Source organism: Musca vetustissima, unplaced genomic scaffold, assembly GCF_032173495.1.
Source record: "Musca vetustissima isolate MV318-11 ecotype Yass unplaced genomic scaffold, APGP_CSIRO_Mvet_v1 utg34302, whole genome shotgun sequence".
NCBI lineage: Eukaryota > Metazoa > Arthropoda > Insecta > Diptera > Muscidae > Musca > Musca vetustissima.
In genome coordinates this window covers 59,352-78,724 of record NW_026873278.1, presented here as the reverse complement: position 1 = coordinate 78,724, position 19,373 = coordinate 59,352, and the positions used below count along the sequence as shown (strand labels likewise).

Here is a 19,373-nt window from a genome sequence, read left to right as displayed (position 1 = left end):
GTCTGGCAGTAAAACGACGAGAAGACCAAGCTGATGGTATCAACGCGCAAGACGTCCAGTAGACTCGGACCAACTGTAGAACATGAGAACCACAGCTTCGAGGTAGTCAAAGATTTTATATACCTTGGTACCGCCGCCATAAATAAAACTAATGACATCAGTTTTGAAATTCGAAGAAGGATAGTGTTGGCCAACAGATGTTACTATGGTCTGAGTAAGCAACTCAATAGCAAGGCCACCTCCCGGCAGACCAAACACACACTCTACAAGACGCTAATACTTCCCGTGCTGTTACAGTATTTTTCGGTTAATTGAACCTACGGTTAATTGGTTTCCACGCTTAATTGAACCACATGATGGGTCAAAAATATTTCATTTCATAGTAAGCGAGTTCGGATAATTGGTTCCTCGGTTAATTGAACAAAAATTTGTGCAAATTTTGATGTGCAATTAACCGAAAAATACTGTATATGGATCTGAAGCATGGGTACTTACGCAAGCAGATGAGGCAGCTCTTGGAGTGTTTGGAAGAAAAATTCTTGTAAAGATCAATGGGCCGATCTGCGTTGACGGACGGAATATTAGACTAACATAACTATCTTAGAATGTCGGAGCAGCAAAGTGAGCACGGATATAGTCAAGCCCACGACAATAAAGAAGCATCTATATGGAGGCACATAAGCTAAAATTCCATCGGATTAAACAAGCCTTCCATCCACTTCCTCGCAAAATGCGAAAAATATTTAGGATCCTAGAAGAGCAGACAAATGACAAACCTGTTAAGCTTTTACAAAGCGAAAGCTACGCCAACCCTAAGTCATACAGGACTGCTACGAGAATCCATCCGGTTACAAGCACTGTGCATCAGAAAGAGGAGATGGCAGCAACAACCGCTGTGATTGGCCCAAATTTCGTCGGGTAACTGAAAACAAAAACTTGCTGGATGCGGAAAAAAAAGTAGGCCATGGCTCATCCTGCTGCATGCAGGGTACCTTATCGATCTGGACTGTTGCTACTTTAGCGTGGACTATTTTTATGCCACTATTTGATACCTCGAAAATCATAAAAGCGCTGAGAATGCCTATGTGTACAATCAAACCAGGAGGAGTGAGTTTGTGAGTTTCACCCTCTAGCCAGCTGGAGTCGTTAAAATTCATCAAATTCTGTCGGTGAGCCGGAGCTTCAGAGGCAGACAAGAAGTCACGAGTGGGAGCTTCAAAGAAAGAATTTCTATGAATTAGGAAACACCTGAAGGTTAAGAGGTTTCGAGGTTGCGCTCGTCTTCTTGATACTACAGCAAACGTTACAGCCATCGGGCGTTGGATTTTAGTAGCAGACCCCAGATTTAGAATTGGTACTGGTTTTTTTTTTGTATCTAGTCTGCATAGATTGCCTATTGTAATTTACATATTGCCTTAGTGACTATTAAAAGGCATGGGAATATATAAGTTGTAATCAGGATCCTTAGCACTATATTTGGTAAAAATAAATCCAAACGAACCACCGAACCCTAATCTGCACTTACTCCATTTCCCACAAAAGATTTCTTCTTCAAAACACTTGGCAACCCCCATAAATTTGTTTCCCTAAAAAAGTACCAACAAACGAAAAAAAAATACACAGCCCTCAGTCAATCAGCCAAAAATTCACTCGTTATTCGCACACTGTAACCCTACCAAAGAGAAAACACACAAGCAATCACACATGAACGCACACACACACTCATCAATATGTCAACAAAAACAACAACAACAAATTCGGCGTTTATTTCGATTGTCTTGCGAGGTTCGTTGATTTTTTTGTTTATTTGTTTTCACCAAAAAGTAACAGCAGAACGAATAGCAGCAGCGGTGGCTGCTGCGGAGGCGAAGGCGGCAGCGAATTGTTGAAGCACCCAACAACACAAACTGTGTAAATAGAACATAAGTAACACGTTGATTATTTACATCAGAACGACAGCGATGTGGATGATGACGATGATTATATGGCAGTTAAGAACAGCAAGGGATTGGGGGAGAGCAAGAACGGGAGCTTGCAACAAACAAAACGAAAACGTGGCGTTGAAATAGTTTGGGGGGAACAACCAAACACAATCAAGACTTTTTGTTTTTGCAAAAAAAAAAAAAAACATGAATAATTTTGTTGAATTTGGAGACGGATCACTGGATTTTTTCTTTCTAGTTTTCTTTTTTTATTATATGTTTCCACTTTATTAAACACTTTCACTTTGTTGTTATTGTTGTTATCTGCACTAATTTCTTTTTCATTGCTAATTGAATTTCTTCGTTTTTATTCGATGCGATGATGATTTCTAGAAAAAATGAAACAAAAACAAAACACTTTTGGACGCACCACCATTTCATGTTGAGAAAAAAAACAACAACGACACACACAACAAATCAATTCATTCACCGACGGCGCGACCAATCAAGACGAAGACGACAACAGTCTTGTTGATACGAACGTTACAGAAATTGAACTGTTGTGTCTTCTGTTTGAGTGCTGTTGTCTGTGCCGTCTATGGCCGAGATCTCTTTACGAACGATCTCCACAAGTGGCACAGCAGCAGCAGCAACAACGACAACACACATATACACAAACAACAATGGCAAACTCTGACAAGCATAAACAATGATCGCGTGAGTTATGCTAACCAGAGCTACATGAATAGTAATAACAACAACAACGACTGTAATAACGACGACGGCAACAGCAGCGGCAGCAGTAACTCGGGCAGAGAGAGGCGACAAAGCAAAACAAAGGCATGCCTTTGTTTGGCATGCATGTTCAGTACTCAGTGGGGATAACTCTGAGAGCCAATCAAACACAATAATGGGGAAAGAGACTGAGACTATGGGGAGAGAGGAATAAATACACATTGTTGTGGTTTCTCAGGCAAATAAATGCCTGGGAAACCGACCAAAAATGAAGAATTTAAATATTTTGGTAGTTAATACATGAAAAAATAATAAAAAATATATTTTTCCACGTTTACAATAGGCGTGGATTTTGTAAAAAATATATTTTTTTTATTTTTAAAAAATCCGCGCATATTGCAGCTCCTATTTAAGGTCCCCAAAAAAATTTTTGGTCCAAAAAAAATAATTTTTGCCTAATGGTAATCCTATAAGAGACCGCATAGCATTCTAGTTTACTCTCTCTCTCCCTCTCTGCGGTAAACATAAAATCCGCAATTATTATTACACTGCTCTCTGTATTTCTTTGTACTTACCCCAGCAGCAGCACGAACGAACTTGAATTAATTGAAATTATTACTAATCGTTTGGTTCTCTATATGTTTTTTTTTGTTTTTATTGTTGTCAAGTTGTCGAGAATTGATGAGGGACGGACTTTAGTATTCAAAACACGTCACACTTTTGTTGTTGATTTATTTTTTTATTTTAATTTTTTTTTCAATTCTAATTTTGCATTTTTAATTTTTTTTCTTTTCATTTATTTTTTGCACTGGTAAACACCAACACATTTTTAAATTACTTGTGGATTTTTTACATGATTTTGGGAATTTCCAGTTGTCAAGTCGATGTTGTCGCGTGACCGATAATATCGAAGGGGCCTTTTGTGTCAAAAATGGATGGGTGATTTTTTTATAAATATTTTTTATTTATTTTTTTTAATAATTTATTTAATTAATTTTATTCCGTAACTAAATCTTTACACCCCTACCTCGCTCGAGTCTGAACGTCTGAAATCACCCGGCCGTCATCTCTAACTGAATGTTAAAATATTGGGGGTTTGCGGTGAGTGATTTACCCCATTGTCATGATCTCTGTTTTGCAAAGTAGATTAAAAACAGCAACAACAACAACGTGCAATTCTGCTGATAACAACAAATCATATTTGAATTATTATTCTAATTAAAAGAGAGGCGGCTATTGCGGTATTTTGGAGAGAGAAAGACAAAAATACTTTCTCCTGAAAAGTTTGAAAAAGAAATTCAATAGAGAGAGCACAAGCAGAGGCATACAGTCATGACCATAATTATGGAAACTATATTAAAAACCAGTAAGGAAAGTTAAAAAATCGGACGGGGCCGAATATATGATACCCTTCACCACTTTGGGTACATACAAGAGATATTAATAATATTTTCCTCAATTGCATTCGCTATTCGCAATTTTGCTCAATCGGACAAATAATTCACAAAAAAATCTGGCGAAGCTATATATGGGAGCTATATTTAAATCCGAACCGATTTTAATGAAACTTCGCAGACATCAGTCTGGACATGATTCAGTACTCTATGCAAAATGTTGTCCCAATCGGGCAGATATTGGGAGTTTGGTGCATCATTTACATAAAATCGGACGAAACTTTATATGGGAGCTATATCTAAATTTGAACCATGGTCCAAATAAGTGAACTGTGCCACATTTCATCCAAATCGGATTATAAATGCGACCTGTACATTGTTCACAAAAATGCATGGGCGGACAGACGGACATGCGTAAATCGACTCAGAAAGTGATTCTATGCATATTCTTAAAAGGAACCATGAGTCTATCTCGATTCCTTTTGCCTCTTACAAACATATGTTTACTTACTTACTGGCTTGTGACAGAACTTACGTTCCATAAGCCGAACTTAAAAAAGATTTCCAGGCGCGTCGGTCTTTTGCGCAGTTTTTCCCATTTGAAAGACCATATTCGGCAATGTTGTCTTCAACTTGATCTTTCAATTTTACTCGTGGCCTTCCCCTTCTGCGCGAACCATCAGCTGGTTCACTTTTATATGCCTTCTGGGCTGGATCATCTTCATCCATTCTCACAACATAACCTAGCCAACGTAGTCGCTGCAGCTCAATACGTCTAACAATGTCGATGTCCGAGAATAGCTGGTACAACTCATGATTCATTTGACGGCGATATTCACCCTCAACGCAGATCGACCCATAGATCTTTCGTAGAATTTTTCTCTCAAACACACCAAGAGCTGCCTCATCTGCTTGTGCAAGTACCCATGCTTCAGATCCGTATAACAGTGTGAGTTTGGTCTGGCGGGAGGTGGCCTTGCTTCTGAGTTGTTTGCTCGGACTATAGTAGCATCGGTTGGTCATCACTATCCTTCTACCTCGAAGCTGTAGTTCTCAAGTTCCACAGTTCGTTCGAGTCTACTGGACTTCTTGCGCTTTGATACCATCAGCTTGGTCTTCTCGCCGTTTACTGCCAGACCCACTTTGGCAGACTCCTTCTCAATTTGTTCAAAGGTGGCTGTTACCGCACGCAATGTTCGACCCATTATATCAATGTCATCGGCGTAGGCGAGTAACATGTCTTGTTTGGTGTACAGAGTGCCATTTCTGTTCACATTTGCGTCTCGTATGACCTTTTCCAGCAGGATGGTTAAAAGGTCACACGACAAACTATCACCTGAATCCTCTGTTGGGTATTAAAGGGCACCGAGAGGTCTTTTCCGACTTTAAATCCTGAAAGTTATCCTGCATAGCCGTATTAATTTTGCAGGAATGCCAAACGCAGACATGGCTTTAAACACCTCTGAACGGATAGAGCTCGAGTCGAATGCGGCTTTATAGTCGACGAATAGGTGATATGTGTCGATGTATTGTTCATGGGTCTTTTCCAGGATTTGGCGCAGAGTGAAAATCAGGTCAATGGTGGATTTGCCAGGTCTGAAGCCACATTGGTATGGTCCAATAATGTCATTGACCATTGGCTTCAGTCGTTCACACAGTACGCTGGATAGCACTTTCTATGCGATGGAAATGAGACTTATTCCTCTATAGTTGGCACATATCGTCTTGTCTCCTTTTTCGTGCACAGGACACAGGATGCTGAGATTCCCGTCATTGGGCATGCATTCCTCTAGCCAAATTGTACTAATCAGCTGGTGCATGCTCCTTACCAGCATCTGACCACCAGCCTTGAATAGTTCGGCTTGTAACCCATCGGCACCTGCTGCTTTTTTAATTCTTCAGCCGATTGATTGTTATTCTGACTTCATCTTGGCTAGATGGTATAAACTCTATATCGTCATCTATTATTGGTTCTGGGGTATCTTCTTTATCGCTACTATTTGATACCAGACATTTTTCAAAATGCTCCTTTCAGATCCTCAGTTCGCTGTCTGTATCTGTCACCAGGTTTCTATCATTATCTCTACAGGAGGATGTGTCTGCACCAAAGCCTTCGGTTTGGTGTTTTACTCGTTGGTAGAATTTTCGGACTTCATTCTGACTCCTTTACATCTCGATTTGCCCACGCTCACGTTTTTCTTGCACAAAGACATAATACCCTGTACCACAGTGTAGTGAAGGGTATAAATAAACATTTTTAAGGCATCCCTTAGAGGTGTGGATTTTTTAAACATTTTTTAAGGCATCGACAATTTAAAGACCTCCTGCTGGCGTAAATTTGTCCCTAATCCAAAATAGCACTTAAAAATCTTTATATGATCCGAAACATTGCAACACTTTTTTTTTATTTGTCCTTGAGCACCTTCCAGATGTACTACCTAAGGATGCAGTTTATCCTTCGTGTTTCGGGTCATGATGCATTATTCAAAACATCACCTCCCTTAAACGAACAAAAAAACATTACTCAGAAGAAAAATTGTATTGAAAATGGCAGGACATGGAGAAGTAGGTGTTGCAGTGCATGATGCTACACCTAATATGCCACTTCGTATGTCCTTACAAGAAGCTGCAGTACTACTGTTGGTGTTGTTGTGTGGATAATTTATGCCATAAATTAAATTAAATTAAAAGTGTCGTCCAATATTGCATCGAAAATGGGAACATTATTCTAAAGGGCTTGGGAGGGGTGTAGGAAAAATAAGAGAACTATTAAAAATGCTCAAGCTAAGATAAGAGCTAAAAGCTTTACAAAAGCTTAACAGGGTACTTTAGTTTTTTTGAGAATTCCAAAAAACGACACAATTTATGGGAAGGCTGTTGAATATTCAAAACGGCAAATTGGGGCTAAAAAAAATTGGTAAAATAAATGTGAAGATGAGGTAGGTCAATGAAAATATATTTTAAAAAAATCCACGCCTTTAGTAGGCAACTTAAAATAATTTTTAAAAATTCCACGCCTTTGGTAGACACCTTAAAATAATTTCTAAAAAAAATCCATGTCCATTGAAGCTTCATGAAAACAAGTTTGAAAAATCTTTTGAACTTTCCTGACTTATACCACTTTCAAAATCGACCCATTTTAAATTCTTCTTCATTTGATTTTTATTCCTCTACTAGCATATGACCGCAACTTCGTTAGCGAAACAGAAAACTGAATATGTCAGAAAAAAACAATCCACACATTAATATCGGCCATTAATTAAATTTGAGTACCATTTAGTACCAAATTTCATGATTCGAGCTCCAAAGCCAAATTTTCCATTTAGCACACATTATTTACATAAAGGATTCTAACTCTATCGGTTCACCCACAATTCAAATTTTACCAAATTTAGTACACAGCAGTACTTATTTCTGAAACCTCCTTCCTACCTTAAACCTACACTCCCACACTGATCCTAAATTCAAGTTCCAGGATTCCCACAATTTCCACAATTCAAATTGTACCAAATTTAGTACACAGTATTACGAATTTCCAAAACCTCCTTCCTACCTTAAACCTACACTCCCACAGTGATCCTAAATCAAGTTTCAGGATTCCGACTCTATTGGTTCACCCACAATTTAAATTGTACCAAATTTAGTACACAGTAGTACGAATTTCCAAAACTTCCTACATACCCCTATCTTACACCCCCTCACTGATCCTAAATTCAAATTTCAGGATTCCCTCTCTATTGGTTCACCCACAATTCAAATTGTACCAAATTTAGTACAGAGAAGTACCAGTTTCCAAAAACTCTTAATTACCCCAGGCATAAACCCCACAGTAATCCTAATTCCATGTTTCAGGATTCCAACTCTATGGGTTCACCCACAATTCAAATTGCACCAAATTTAGTACATAGTAGTACGAATTTCCAAAACATCCTACATACCCCTATCCTACACCTCCACAGTGATCATAAATCAAAATTTCATAATTTCATCGTTTAACCCACAATTTAAATTGTACCAAATTTAGTACACAGTAGTACGAATTTCCAAAACTTCCTACATACCCCGACACTGATCCAAAATTCAAATTTCAGGATTCCCTCTCTATTGGTTCACCCACAATTCAAATTGTACCAAATTTAGTACACAGTATTACCAGTTTCCAGAACCTCAGTAATCCTAATTCCAAGTTTCAGGATTCCAACTCTATCGGTTCACCCACAATTCAAATTGTACCAAATTTAGTACATAGTAGTACGAATTTCCAAATCTTCCTACATACCCCTATCCTAGACCTCCACAGTGATCCTAAATCAAAATTTCATGATTTCATCGTTTCACCCACAATTTAAATTGTACCAAATTTAGTACACATTAGTAAGAATTTCTAAAACATCCTATATAGTTCAATCTTACACCTCCACAGTGATCCAGACTCCAATTTTCATGATTCTAGCTCTACCTAAAATTCCAATTGTACCAAATTTAGTACCATTTAGTATCCATAAGTACTAATTTGTTAAACTGAATCCTGACCCTAATCCTACATCTCTACAATGATCCTAACTCCAAATTTCATTGTTTCAGCTCTATCGGTACTCCCAAATCCAAATTGTACCGATTATAATACGATTTAGTACTATTCGTACACATAAGTAACATTTTTTTTTCAAAACTACGTACATATCCTTATCCTATACACCGACGGTAATGATACATTCAATTTTCAGGATTCCAGCTCGATTTGTACCTTCAAATCAAATTTGTACCAAATATGGTACCATATCGTACTTTTCGTACATATGAGTACATACTTCCTAAGCCAGCTCCATAAATAGACTATACATCTCAACCCTAATTCGCATTCCAAATTTCAAGTTTTTAGCTCTATCCATTCACATGCTAAGAAATTGTACCAAATTTAGTACTTTCCAGTACTTTTTGGATACTTATAGTTGGAATTTCCAAAAAAAAAACCTATGCTACAACTATTCTACACTCCATCAGTGACCCTTAATCCAAATTTCAGAGTTTTAGCTCTACTGGTTCGCCAAATACAAGTGGTATCACATTTAGTACTTTTCGTACCGTTCTATTACGAATTTCCAAAAACCCAGCCTTATCTGACACCTTTGGACCAAGAGTGAGTATAGATGATCCTGACTTATACCACTTTCAAAATCAACCCATTTCCAATTCTTCTTAGTTTTATTCTTATTGATGCATGGTCCATTAGTTGTTGTTGCTGTTGTTCTTTAACACCTTCAGGATAGTTGCTGTCATCGTTTTTTTTTGGTCGATATTCCCTCAGGACAAAAGAAAGCATTTAAGTTTCATGTTACCATCCATCCGGTTTTACACCTCCACTTCACCTTTTTTTGTGGTGGGGCAACACCTCCTGCAGCCACAACAACAGGTAGATAAATGGCAGATATTACTTTTCTTAATAGAGAGGGACAGGCTGGAGGTGGGTGTAGAAGGCCGGGAGAGAGATATATGTAGAGCTATTCAATAAATATGCATTCACGTTTGTCCTTCCGAACAAAAGCTTTTGCACAAATTATGGTTCTAAAAGACAAATTTATGGCCATCTCATGTTTGGGCGCCATTTAGCAAGTGTGGTGGTTAGTCCCAGAAGTGGTTAATAAATTTTATTTTGAAATTTTGTGACTCTGGATTGCAACACGATTTTAAATAATTGAAAATATTTAAAAAAAAAATTCACGCCTTGTGCGGATGCTTAAAAAAAGCCCCAACAATATTGTTTTAAAAAAATCCACGCCTTATTAAGCAGCCAAAAAAAAATCATTTTTTAAAAATTAACACCCTGTTGGGTGACCAACCCTCTCAAATCTAGATGACTCCGTCATCAGAAATTGCAGGGTATCTGACGAATGTTCTTTTTCGGTTCATTTAAAGATTTTCTTCGATGTCTCTTTTGACGGAGGAGGTAAACAACAGCCTTATCGGAATCCAAGGAGAACAAACTGGGAGAAATTCACGGAGCTAACGAACTCCCAGCTGACTCTTAATACAAACATAGGAACAGCTGAGGAAGTTAATGGGGTCGTGAACAATCTAACGGACGTTCTTCTTAGATGCCATAGCGAAATTCTGTCCGCTCACATACCCTGGGAAAAAATCTCAGCCAGTGTGGTGGAACAGGGAACTTGGTGAGCTCAGAAAAGCGACCAGACGACTGTATAACAGGGTGCATAAATCAAAACTCGATATTGATTGGACCTCCTACAGAGCTAGTTTCAACAAATAGAAGAGTGAGATCAAACACGCAAAGAAAATGTCTCTTTCTGTGAGTCGATAGAAGGAGTCAACGACGCTGCTAGGTATCTGATGAAAGTTCCTTTTCGGATCATTTATAGATTTTCTTCGAGGTTTTTTTTTTGACGGAGGTAAACAACAGCCTTATCGGAATCCAATGAGAACATACTGGCAGAAATTCAAGGAGCTAACGAACTCCCAGCTGACTCTTAATACAAACATAGGAACAGCTGAGGAAGTTAATGGGGTCGTGAACAATCTAACGGACGTTCTTCTTAGATGCCATAGCGAAATTCTGTCCGCTTACATACCCTGGGAAAAAATCTCAGCCAGTGTGGTGGAACAATGAACTTTGTGAGCTCAGAAAAGCGACCAGCGACGACTGTACAACAGGGCGCATAAATCTAAACTCGATATTGATTGGACCTCCTACAGATCTGATTTCAACAAATACAAGAGTGAGATCAAACGCGCAAAGAAAAAGAGTCTTGGATAGATTTCTGTGATTCGATAGAAGGAGTCAACGATGCTGCTAGGTATCTGATGAAAGTTCCTTTTCGGATCATTTAAAGATTTTCTTCGAGGTTTTTTTTTTTTTTTTTTTTGACGGAGGTAAACAACAGCCTTATCGGAATCCAAGGAGAACATACTGGCAGAAATTCAAGGAGCTAACGAACTCCCAGCTGACTCTTAATACAAACATAGGAACATCTGAGGAACTTAATGGAACCGTGAACAATCTAATGGACATTCTTCATAGATGCCATAAGGAATCCTGTCCGCTTACATACCCTGGGAAAAATCTCAGCCAGTGTGGTGGAACAAGGAACTTGGTGAGCTCAAACAAAGCGACCAGACGACTGTACAACAGGGCGCATAAATATAAACTCGATATTAATTGGAACTCCTACAGAGCTAGTTTCAACAAATACAAGAGTGAGATAAAACGATCAAAGTAAAAGTCTTGGATAAATTTCTGTAAGTCGATAGGAGTCAACGACTCTGCTAGGTTTCGAAGACTACTATCCAAGGATCCGAAGTCCATTGGAAGTATCAAGAAGCTGGATGGAGCGTGGAGGGACTCAGGTTCTGAGACTCTTAATCTCCTAGCTGAGATTACTAGCTGAGACCCTGCGTTGACGAGGAGTAGACGGAGACAATTGAGCACTTCCTGTGTCACTGGCTTACAGGCGGCACAAAATAGTGGGTGCCCATTTTCTACGGAGTCTTAGCTTCTTCTCAACAACCGATCCCGCTCTAATCTGCAAAGAAAAAGTCTTGGATAAATTTCTGTGAGTCGATAGAAGGACGACGCTGCTAGGTTTCGAAGACTACTATCCAAGGATCCGAAGTCCATCGGAAGTATCAAGAAGCAGGATGGAGCGAGGAGGGACTCAGGTCCTAAGACTCTTAATCTCCTAGCTGAGATTACTGTAGACTCTGCGTTGTGTCACTGCCCAGCCCTGGCTTACAGGCGGCACATACTAGTGTTTGCCCATTTTCTACCAAGTCTTAGCTTCTTCTCAACAACTGAACCTGCTCTAATCTACAGCATATTTAGAAACCTAAACAGGTTAGGAAAGTACAACCTTGACACGTAACACATATTCTGTCTGATTCCTATAGCCATCGACCTTATTCAAATCTTCTCATCTCCCTTTATTTCCCCCAATCTTCTCTCCCCTACAGATCTTTCCTTATCTCTTTTCTTCTCGTGGATGATCACAAGGGACCCAGAGGTCTAGGTGACCAAAAAAATATATATATTTTTTTTGAAAAATCCGAATACATTTCTTTAAAATTTATCAAAGACGATCACAAAACATTTGTATCTGACATCTGGTGGTTAGTCCCAGAAGTGGTTAATAAATTTTATTTTGAAATTTTGTGACTCTGGATTGCAACACGATTTTAAATAATTGAAAATATTTAAAAAAAAATTCACGCCTTGTGCGGATGCTTAAAAAAAGCCCCAACAATATTGTTTTAAAAAAATCCACGCCTTATTAAGCAGCCAAAAAAAAATCATTTTTTAAAAATTAACACCCTGTTGGGTGACCAACCCTCTCAAATCTAGATGACTCCGTCATCAGAAATTGCAGGGTATCTGACGAATGTTCTTTTTCGGTTCATTTAAAGATTTTCTTCGATGTCTCTTTTGACGGAGGAGGTAAACAACAGCCTTATCGGAATCCAAGGAGAACAAACTGGGAGAAATTCACGGAGCTAACGAACTCCCAGCTGACTCTTAATACAAACATAGGAACAGCTGAGGAAGTTAATGGGGTCGTGAACAATCTAACGGACGTTCTTCTTAGATGCCATAGCGAAATTCTGTCCGCTCACATACCCTGGGAAAAAATCTCAGCCAGTGTGGTGGAACAGGGAACTTGGTGAGCTCAGAAAAGCGACCAGACGACTGTATAACAGGGTGCATAAATCAAAACTCGATATTGATTGGACCTCCTACAGAGCTAGTTTCAACAAATAGAAGAGTGAGATCAAACACGCAAAGAAAATGTCTCTTTCTGTGAGTCGATAGAAGGAGTCAACGACGCTGCTAGGTATCTGATGAAAGTTCCTTTTCGGATCATTTATAGATTTTCTTCGAGGTTTTTTTTTTGACGGAGGTAAACAACAGCCTTATCGGAATCCAATGAGAACATACTGGCAGAAATTCAAGGAGCTAACGAACTCCCAGCTGACTCTTAATACAAACATAGGAACAGCTGAGGAAGTTAATGGGGTCGTGAACAATCTAACGGACGTTCTTCTTAGATGCCATAGCGAAATTCTGTCCGCTTACATACCCTGGGAAAAAATCTCAGCCAGTGTGGTGGAACAATGAACTTTGTGAGCTCAGAAAAGCGACCAGCGACGACTGTACAACAGGGCGCATAAATCTAAACTCGATATTGATTGGACCTCCTACAGATCTGATTTCAACAAATACAAGAGTGAGATCAAACGCGCAAAGAAAAAGAGTCTTGGATAGATTTCTGTGATTCGATAGAAGGAGTCAACGATGCTGCTAGGTATCTGATGAAAGTTCCTTTTCGGATCATTTAAAGATTTTCTTCGAGGTTTTTTTTTTTTTTTTTTTTTTTGACGGAGGTAAACAACAGCCTTATCGGAATCCAAGGAGAACATACTGGCAGAAATTCAAGGAGCTAACGAACTCCCAGCTGACTCTTAATACAAACATAGGAACATCTGAGGAACTTAATGGAACCGTGAACAATCTAATGGACATTCTTCATAGATGCCATAAGGAATCCTGTCCGCTTACATACCCTGGGAAAAATCTCAGCCAGTGTGGTGGAACAAGGAACTTGGTGAGCTCAAACAAAGCGACCAGACGACTGTACAACAGGGCGCATAAATATAAACTCGATATTAATTGGAACTCCTACAGAGCTAGTTTCAACAAATACAAGAGTGAGATAAAACGATCAAAGTAAAAGTCTTGGATAAATTTCTGTAAGTCGATAGGAGTCAACGACTCTGCTAGGTTTCGAAGACTACTATCCAAGGATCCGAAGTCCATTGGAAGTATCAAGAAGCAGGATGGAGCGTGGAGGGACTCAGGTTCTGAGACTCTTAATCTCCTAGCTGAGATTACTAGCTGAGACCCTGCGTTGACGAGGAGTAGACGGAGACAATTGAGCACTTCCTGTGTCACTGGCTTACAGGCGGCACAAAATAGTGGGTGCCCATTTTCTACGGAGTCTTAGCTTCTTCTCAACAACCGATCCCGCTCTAATCTGCAAAGAAAAAGTCTTGGATAAATTTCTGTGAGTCGATAGAAGGACGACGCTGCTAGGTTTCGAAGACTACTATCCAAGGATCCGAAGTCCATCGGAAGTATCAAGAAGCAGGATGGAGCGAGGAGGGACTCAGGTCCTAAGACTCTTAATCTCCTAGCTGAGATTACTGTAGACTCTGCGTTGTGTCACTGCCCAGCCCTGGCTTACAGGCGGCACATACTAGTGTTTGCCCATTTTCTACCAAGTCTTAGCTTCTTCTCAACAACTGAACCTGCTCTAATCTACAGCATATTTAGAAACCTAAACAGGTTAGGAAAGTACAACCTTGACACGTAACACATATTCTGTCTGATTCCTATAGCCATCGACCTTATTCAAATCTTCTCATCTCCCTTTATTTCCCCCAATCTTCTCTCCCCTACAGATCTTTCCTTATCTCTTTTCTTCTCGTGGATGATCACAAGGGACCCAGAGGTCTAGGTGACCAAAAAAATATATATATTTTTTTTGAAAAATCCGAATACATTTCTTTAAAATTTATCAAAGACGATCACAAAACATTTGTATCTGACAGGCCCGATTGCCATTCATAACATAGATCCATTCGATCATGTATTTCCCTTTGGGCATGGGGAAAATTTGGAAAGTCTCATCATCAAAGGTCATGTTGCGGACAATAATGTCATCCTGAAAAATGTTTTTTTTTCAATTTAAAAAAATGTTAAAAAAAATTTTCAAACTAGAACCCACCTCATAGGGACACGAATGATTCATGTTCGTAAATTTTGAAAATTTATCATAATATGTGGACCAGAAATTCCCACGCAATGTCTTACTGCGAATGTTGCAAAAATCGATGACATCGTTGTAGAGAAACGGTTGGACTTTCTTGCCAATTTTGCGATACAGCTTGGCATTTATCTGCAGGAGGGAAACAAGAGTATTTTTTAGAGATTTTTTCTGAGGGTAAAATCGGTTTATCTCCCCTTCATCTCCTTACCACAATACTGTTGATCCTCTTTAAAAGCTGGACATGAATATTGATAACGGGTTCACTGGAATTTTTTCTCTCCACCCCACAGACTTTAATATTTACGAGGTTCGAATCGATGACCTTACACTCAGTTTTGGTTAAATTTATTGGTCGGAATTTTGCCATTTCTATGGGTCGTAGGAAAAATTGCAGCTCAATTAAAATTAAATAACAAAAATGGAATTTTTTCATAGCCGTGTTTTTTGGTGACTGACTGGATGAAATCGATTTGTTGAGGTGTGGGAATTGAAATAAAGCTTTTTTTCCGAACTAAAACAAAAGATCTGAGATTATTTTGAAATAATAATAATGACCCAGATCTGTGTGCAATTATGTTATTAATCATGTGGCGGAAAATTACGCAATTTTATAAAAAAAAATTGAAAAAAAATACTTTTCAAGTGAAACCATAGGGTGGACTTTTTAAAAATTATTTTGAGGTATCTAGCATAGGCGTGATCTACCAGAAGCGTGGATTTTTAAAAAAAAATTGTTTTTAGGCATATACAATCACCCGTTGGGGTGGCGTAGGGGATGATAGATACCACGCAACGGCTCTGATTGGCTTTAACATGGCAAAGTCCGGGCTTATCTTGGCCCCTCTTTCATCTCAATTGTGCACACTGACCTCCTCGCGGTGCCTCCTGGGAAGCTATTTCATCATCACCCGTAGAAATAGTGAGCTAATATGTGCCGCGAGTACACCCATAAGAACTATAAAAAAATGGGTTGATACGTCGGGTTAGTTGCCCACATTCGGAAAACCGAACCTACAATGAAAAAGCAAAGAAAAAGAAAACCAAACCCACCTAATGTTGACGACCCCCGCAAACATATAAAGGACCACGATCTGCGAATCTACACTTTGAATGTGCGCACCTTGTACAGAATAGGGGTAGTTTTCGCATTGGCGGATGTACTCAAGAAGTACAAAGCCGATATTATTGCCTTACTGGAAATGCGATGGAAAGAGGGACGGGCGTAAGTAAATCCGACAATTACGCACTGTATTATAGCTGCCATGAAACGAGGCATGAATTTGGCTGCGGATTTATGGTTAAAATGAGAATAAAAAGCCTCGTCTACAGATTCACTCCAGTAGATGTGCGAATTGCTATAGTCCGTATAAAATCGAAGTTCTTCTACATCAGTCTCATTTGCGCCCATGCTCTGACCGAAGACAAAGATGAGCAGACCAAAGACATATTTTATGAGCGCCTAGAAACAGCATATGATCGCTGCCCTGGGCATGACATTCAAATTCAGCTAGGAGATTTTAATGAAAAAATCGGAAGGGAAAATATCTTTGGCCCCACCGTCGGAAAATTCAGCCTTCATGAAGAAATATCCGACAATGGCATGAGGTTGATTGACTTCGTGGCAGCAAAAAATATAGTAATTAGCAGTATCAGGTTCAAGCATCTCGATATACGCAAGGCCACCTGGAATTCTTCTGATCAAGCAACGAGAAATCAAATTGATCATGTTGTGATAGACGAAAGACATTCATCCAGTGTATTATACGTTCGATCGATCCGAGGAGCGAATATTGATTCGGATCACTACCTTGTAGCAGCCATGGTTCGCACTCGTCTTAATGTTGCAGCAAAGGTGCGATCTAAGACAACCCGGAAATTAGACGTCGAAAAGCTGCAAACACAACAGGTAGCCGAGGCCTACTCCGCTCAACGTACCCGCCTGCTTGACGAAAGCACTTCTTGTCCTGATAATAATATAGATGCACAGGGGCAGAGAATTGCCCACTTCCTACAAACTGCAGCAAAAGCAACTCTTGGGTACCAAAGACCACCATTAAGAAATCCGTGGTACGATCAGCAGTGTCGTAATGCTACTGATGTGAAAAACGCAGCGTATAGGTCAACCCTGCGGACAGTAGCAACACGTAATGTGATGGAGAATTATCGTGAGAAAAAGAGAGAGGAGAAACGTGTTTTCAGAAAAGAAGAAGGAAGAACAAGAAAAACGTGAGCGTGAGCACATCAAGATGTTCTGGAGTTAGAATGAAGTCCGAAAATTCTACCAACGGGTAAAACACCAAACCGAAGGTTTTGGTGCAGGCACATCCTCCCGTAGAGATGAAGAAGGAAACCTGGTGACAGATACAGGCAGCGTGCTCTGGAAGGAGCATTTTGAAAAGCTTCTGGTATCAAATAGTGGTGGTGAAAAGGATACCCCAGAACCAATAAGAGATGACGGTATAGAGTGTATACCACCTAGCCAAGATGAGGTCATAAAAGCAATTAATCCGCTCAAGAACAATAAAGCAGCAGGAGCCGACGGGTTATCAGCCGAACTATTCAAGACTGGTGGTCAGATGCTGGTCAGACCATCACCAGCTGATTAGTACAATTTGGCTAGAGGAATGCATGCCCAATGATTGGAACCTCAGCATCCTGTGTCTCGTGCACAAAAAAGGAGACAAGACGATATGTGCTAACTATAGAGGAATTAGATTTTTCCCATCGTGCCAACTATAGAGGAATAAGTCTCCTTCCCATCGCATATAAAGTGCTATCCAGTGTGTTGTGTGAACGACTGAATCCAATTGTCAATGACATTATTGGACCATACCAATGCGGACCTGGCAAATCCACCAGATTTTCACTCTGCGCCAAATCCTGGAAAAGACCCACGAAAAACACATCGACACACACCACCTATTCGTCGACTATAAAGCCGCATTCGACTCGAGCTCTATCCGTTCAGAGATGTTTAAAGTCATGTCTACGTTCTGCATTGCTGCAAAATTAATTCGGCTATGCAGGATAACTTTAAGTGGCACAAAGTCAGCAGTTAAATTTGGAAAGGACCTATCGGAGCCCTTTAATACCGAACGAGGATTCAGGCAAGGTGACAGTTTGTTGTGTAACATTTTTAACATCCTGCTGGAAAAGGTCATACGAGAGGCAAAAGTGAACAGAAATGGCTATATGTACACCAAACAACACATATTACTCGCCTACGCCGCCGATGACATCGATATAATGGGTCGAACATTGCGTACGGTAAACAGCCACCTTTGACCAGATTTGAGAAAGAGTCTGCCAAAGTGGGTCTGGCTGTAAACGGCAAGAAGACCAAGCTGATGGTATCAACGTGCAAGATGTCCAGTAGACTCGGACCAACTGTGGAACTTGAAAACTACAGCTTTGATGTTGTCAAAGATTCTATATACCTTGGTACTGCCATAAATAAAACGAATGACATCAGTTTTGAAATTCGGAGAAGGATAGTGTTGGCCAACAGATTCTACTATGTTTTAAGTAAACAATTTAGAAACAAGGCCACCTCCCGCCAGATCAAACTCGCACTTTACAAGACGCTGATACTACCCGTCTCTTCCATCCTTATCTGTTGCAGGAAACTTATCTTTACTATTTAAAATTAAATTTTCCATTACCATACATCGAATGGCTTCTTCCACAAACGAACTGCTCTGAACGATAAGAAAATGTGCAATCTACGTATTTCATTATAAAGTTGTAGATTTTTTGCCATGCATGTCCTTTTACACTTGAGTGCATTTCAAACAAAAATCGAGCTCTCTCTTCCTTCCTCTCTCTCTGCTTCGTTTGTGGTAACATTAGCTGGATGGCCAGCTAACCAGCTAAAAAACATCATCTTCAAAACTTCATCCACATGATTGTCGTTTCAATCATCATCAGCATCCTCATCGTCATTATCACCAATACCCCTTCTAAGGATGCTGGGCCATTACTACTGGCCACTAACAATGTTTTTGTTTGATATCCTGTTTTTCCTTTTTTCTTATTTTGTGCCAACAAAAAGTGTTGAAATACCATTTCACTTCAAATGGAGTTTTTTTTCGATTTTTTCAATTCTTTTTTTTCAGATATTTTTTTCATTTGTTTTTTTTTGCTTTTTGTAAAAAGTGTGTTAAATGAACTGCAAAAAGTTACAATTGTATTTAAAAAAGTCTGGCATGTCTAACGAGTGCAATATCCTAGCCTCTTCTCTATGTCTCCCTCTCTTTTTTTTCTGTGTGCTATCCTCTATACCCTCAGCTGATTTCTTATTTATAATCCCTGGGACAATATTTGATTTCCTTTTTTTTTGCAATTGCCAAAATGCATTTAGAACTTCTTTAAATTGAATTTCGGAGAAAAAATTATTGGAATGCAGTTTTGTGGCTTTAAATTCTCGAAATTTATTCCGAAGTCATTCTGCCCTTGACCACACTGTGTTGCATAGTATTCTGTCTTTG

The 19,373-nt window shown here is 39.4% G+C and overlaps 1 protein-coding gene across 1 annotated transcript; it reads right to left on the bottom strand.

Moving 5' to 3' along the window:
• Nucleotides 1-14,634: 14,634 nt before the first annotated feature.
• LOC133323787 (uncharacterized) lies at nt 14,635-15,253 on the bottom strand. Its single transcript, XM_061532691.1, has 3 exons — nt 15,095-15,253; nt 14,845-15,015; nt 14,635-14,781 (listed from the first exon to the last, which is right to left on the bottom strand). Exons 1-3 carry the CDS (start codon nt 15,251-15,253, stop codon nt 14,635-14,637), a joined length of 477 nt encoding a protein of 158 aa, XP_061388675.1.
• Between the last annotated feature and the right edge of the window lie 4,120 nt (nt 15,254-19,373).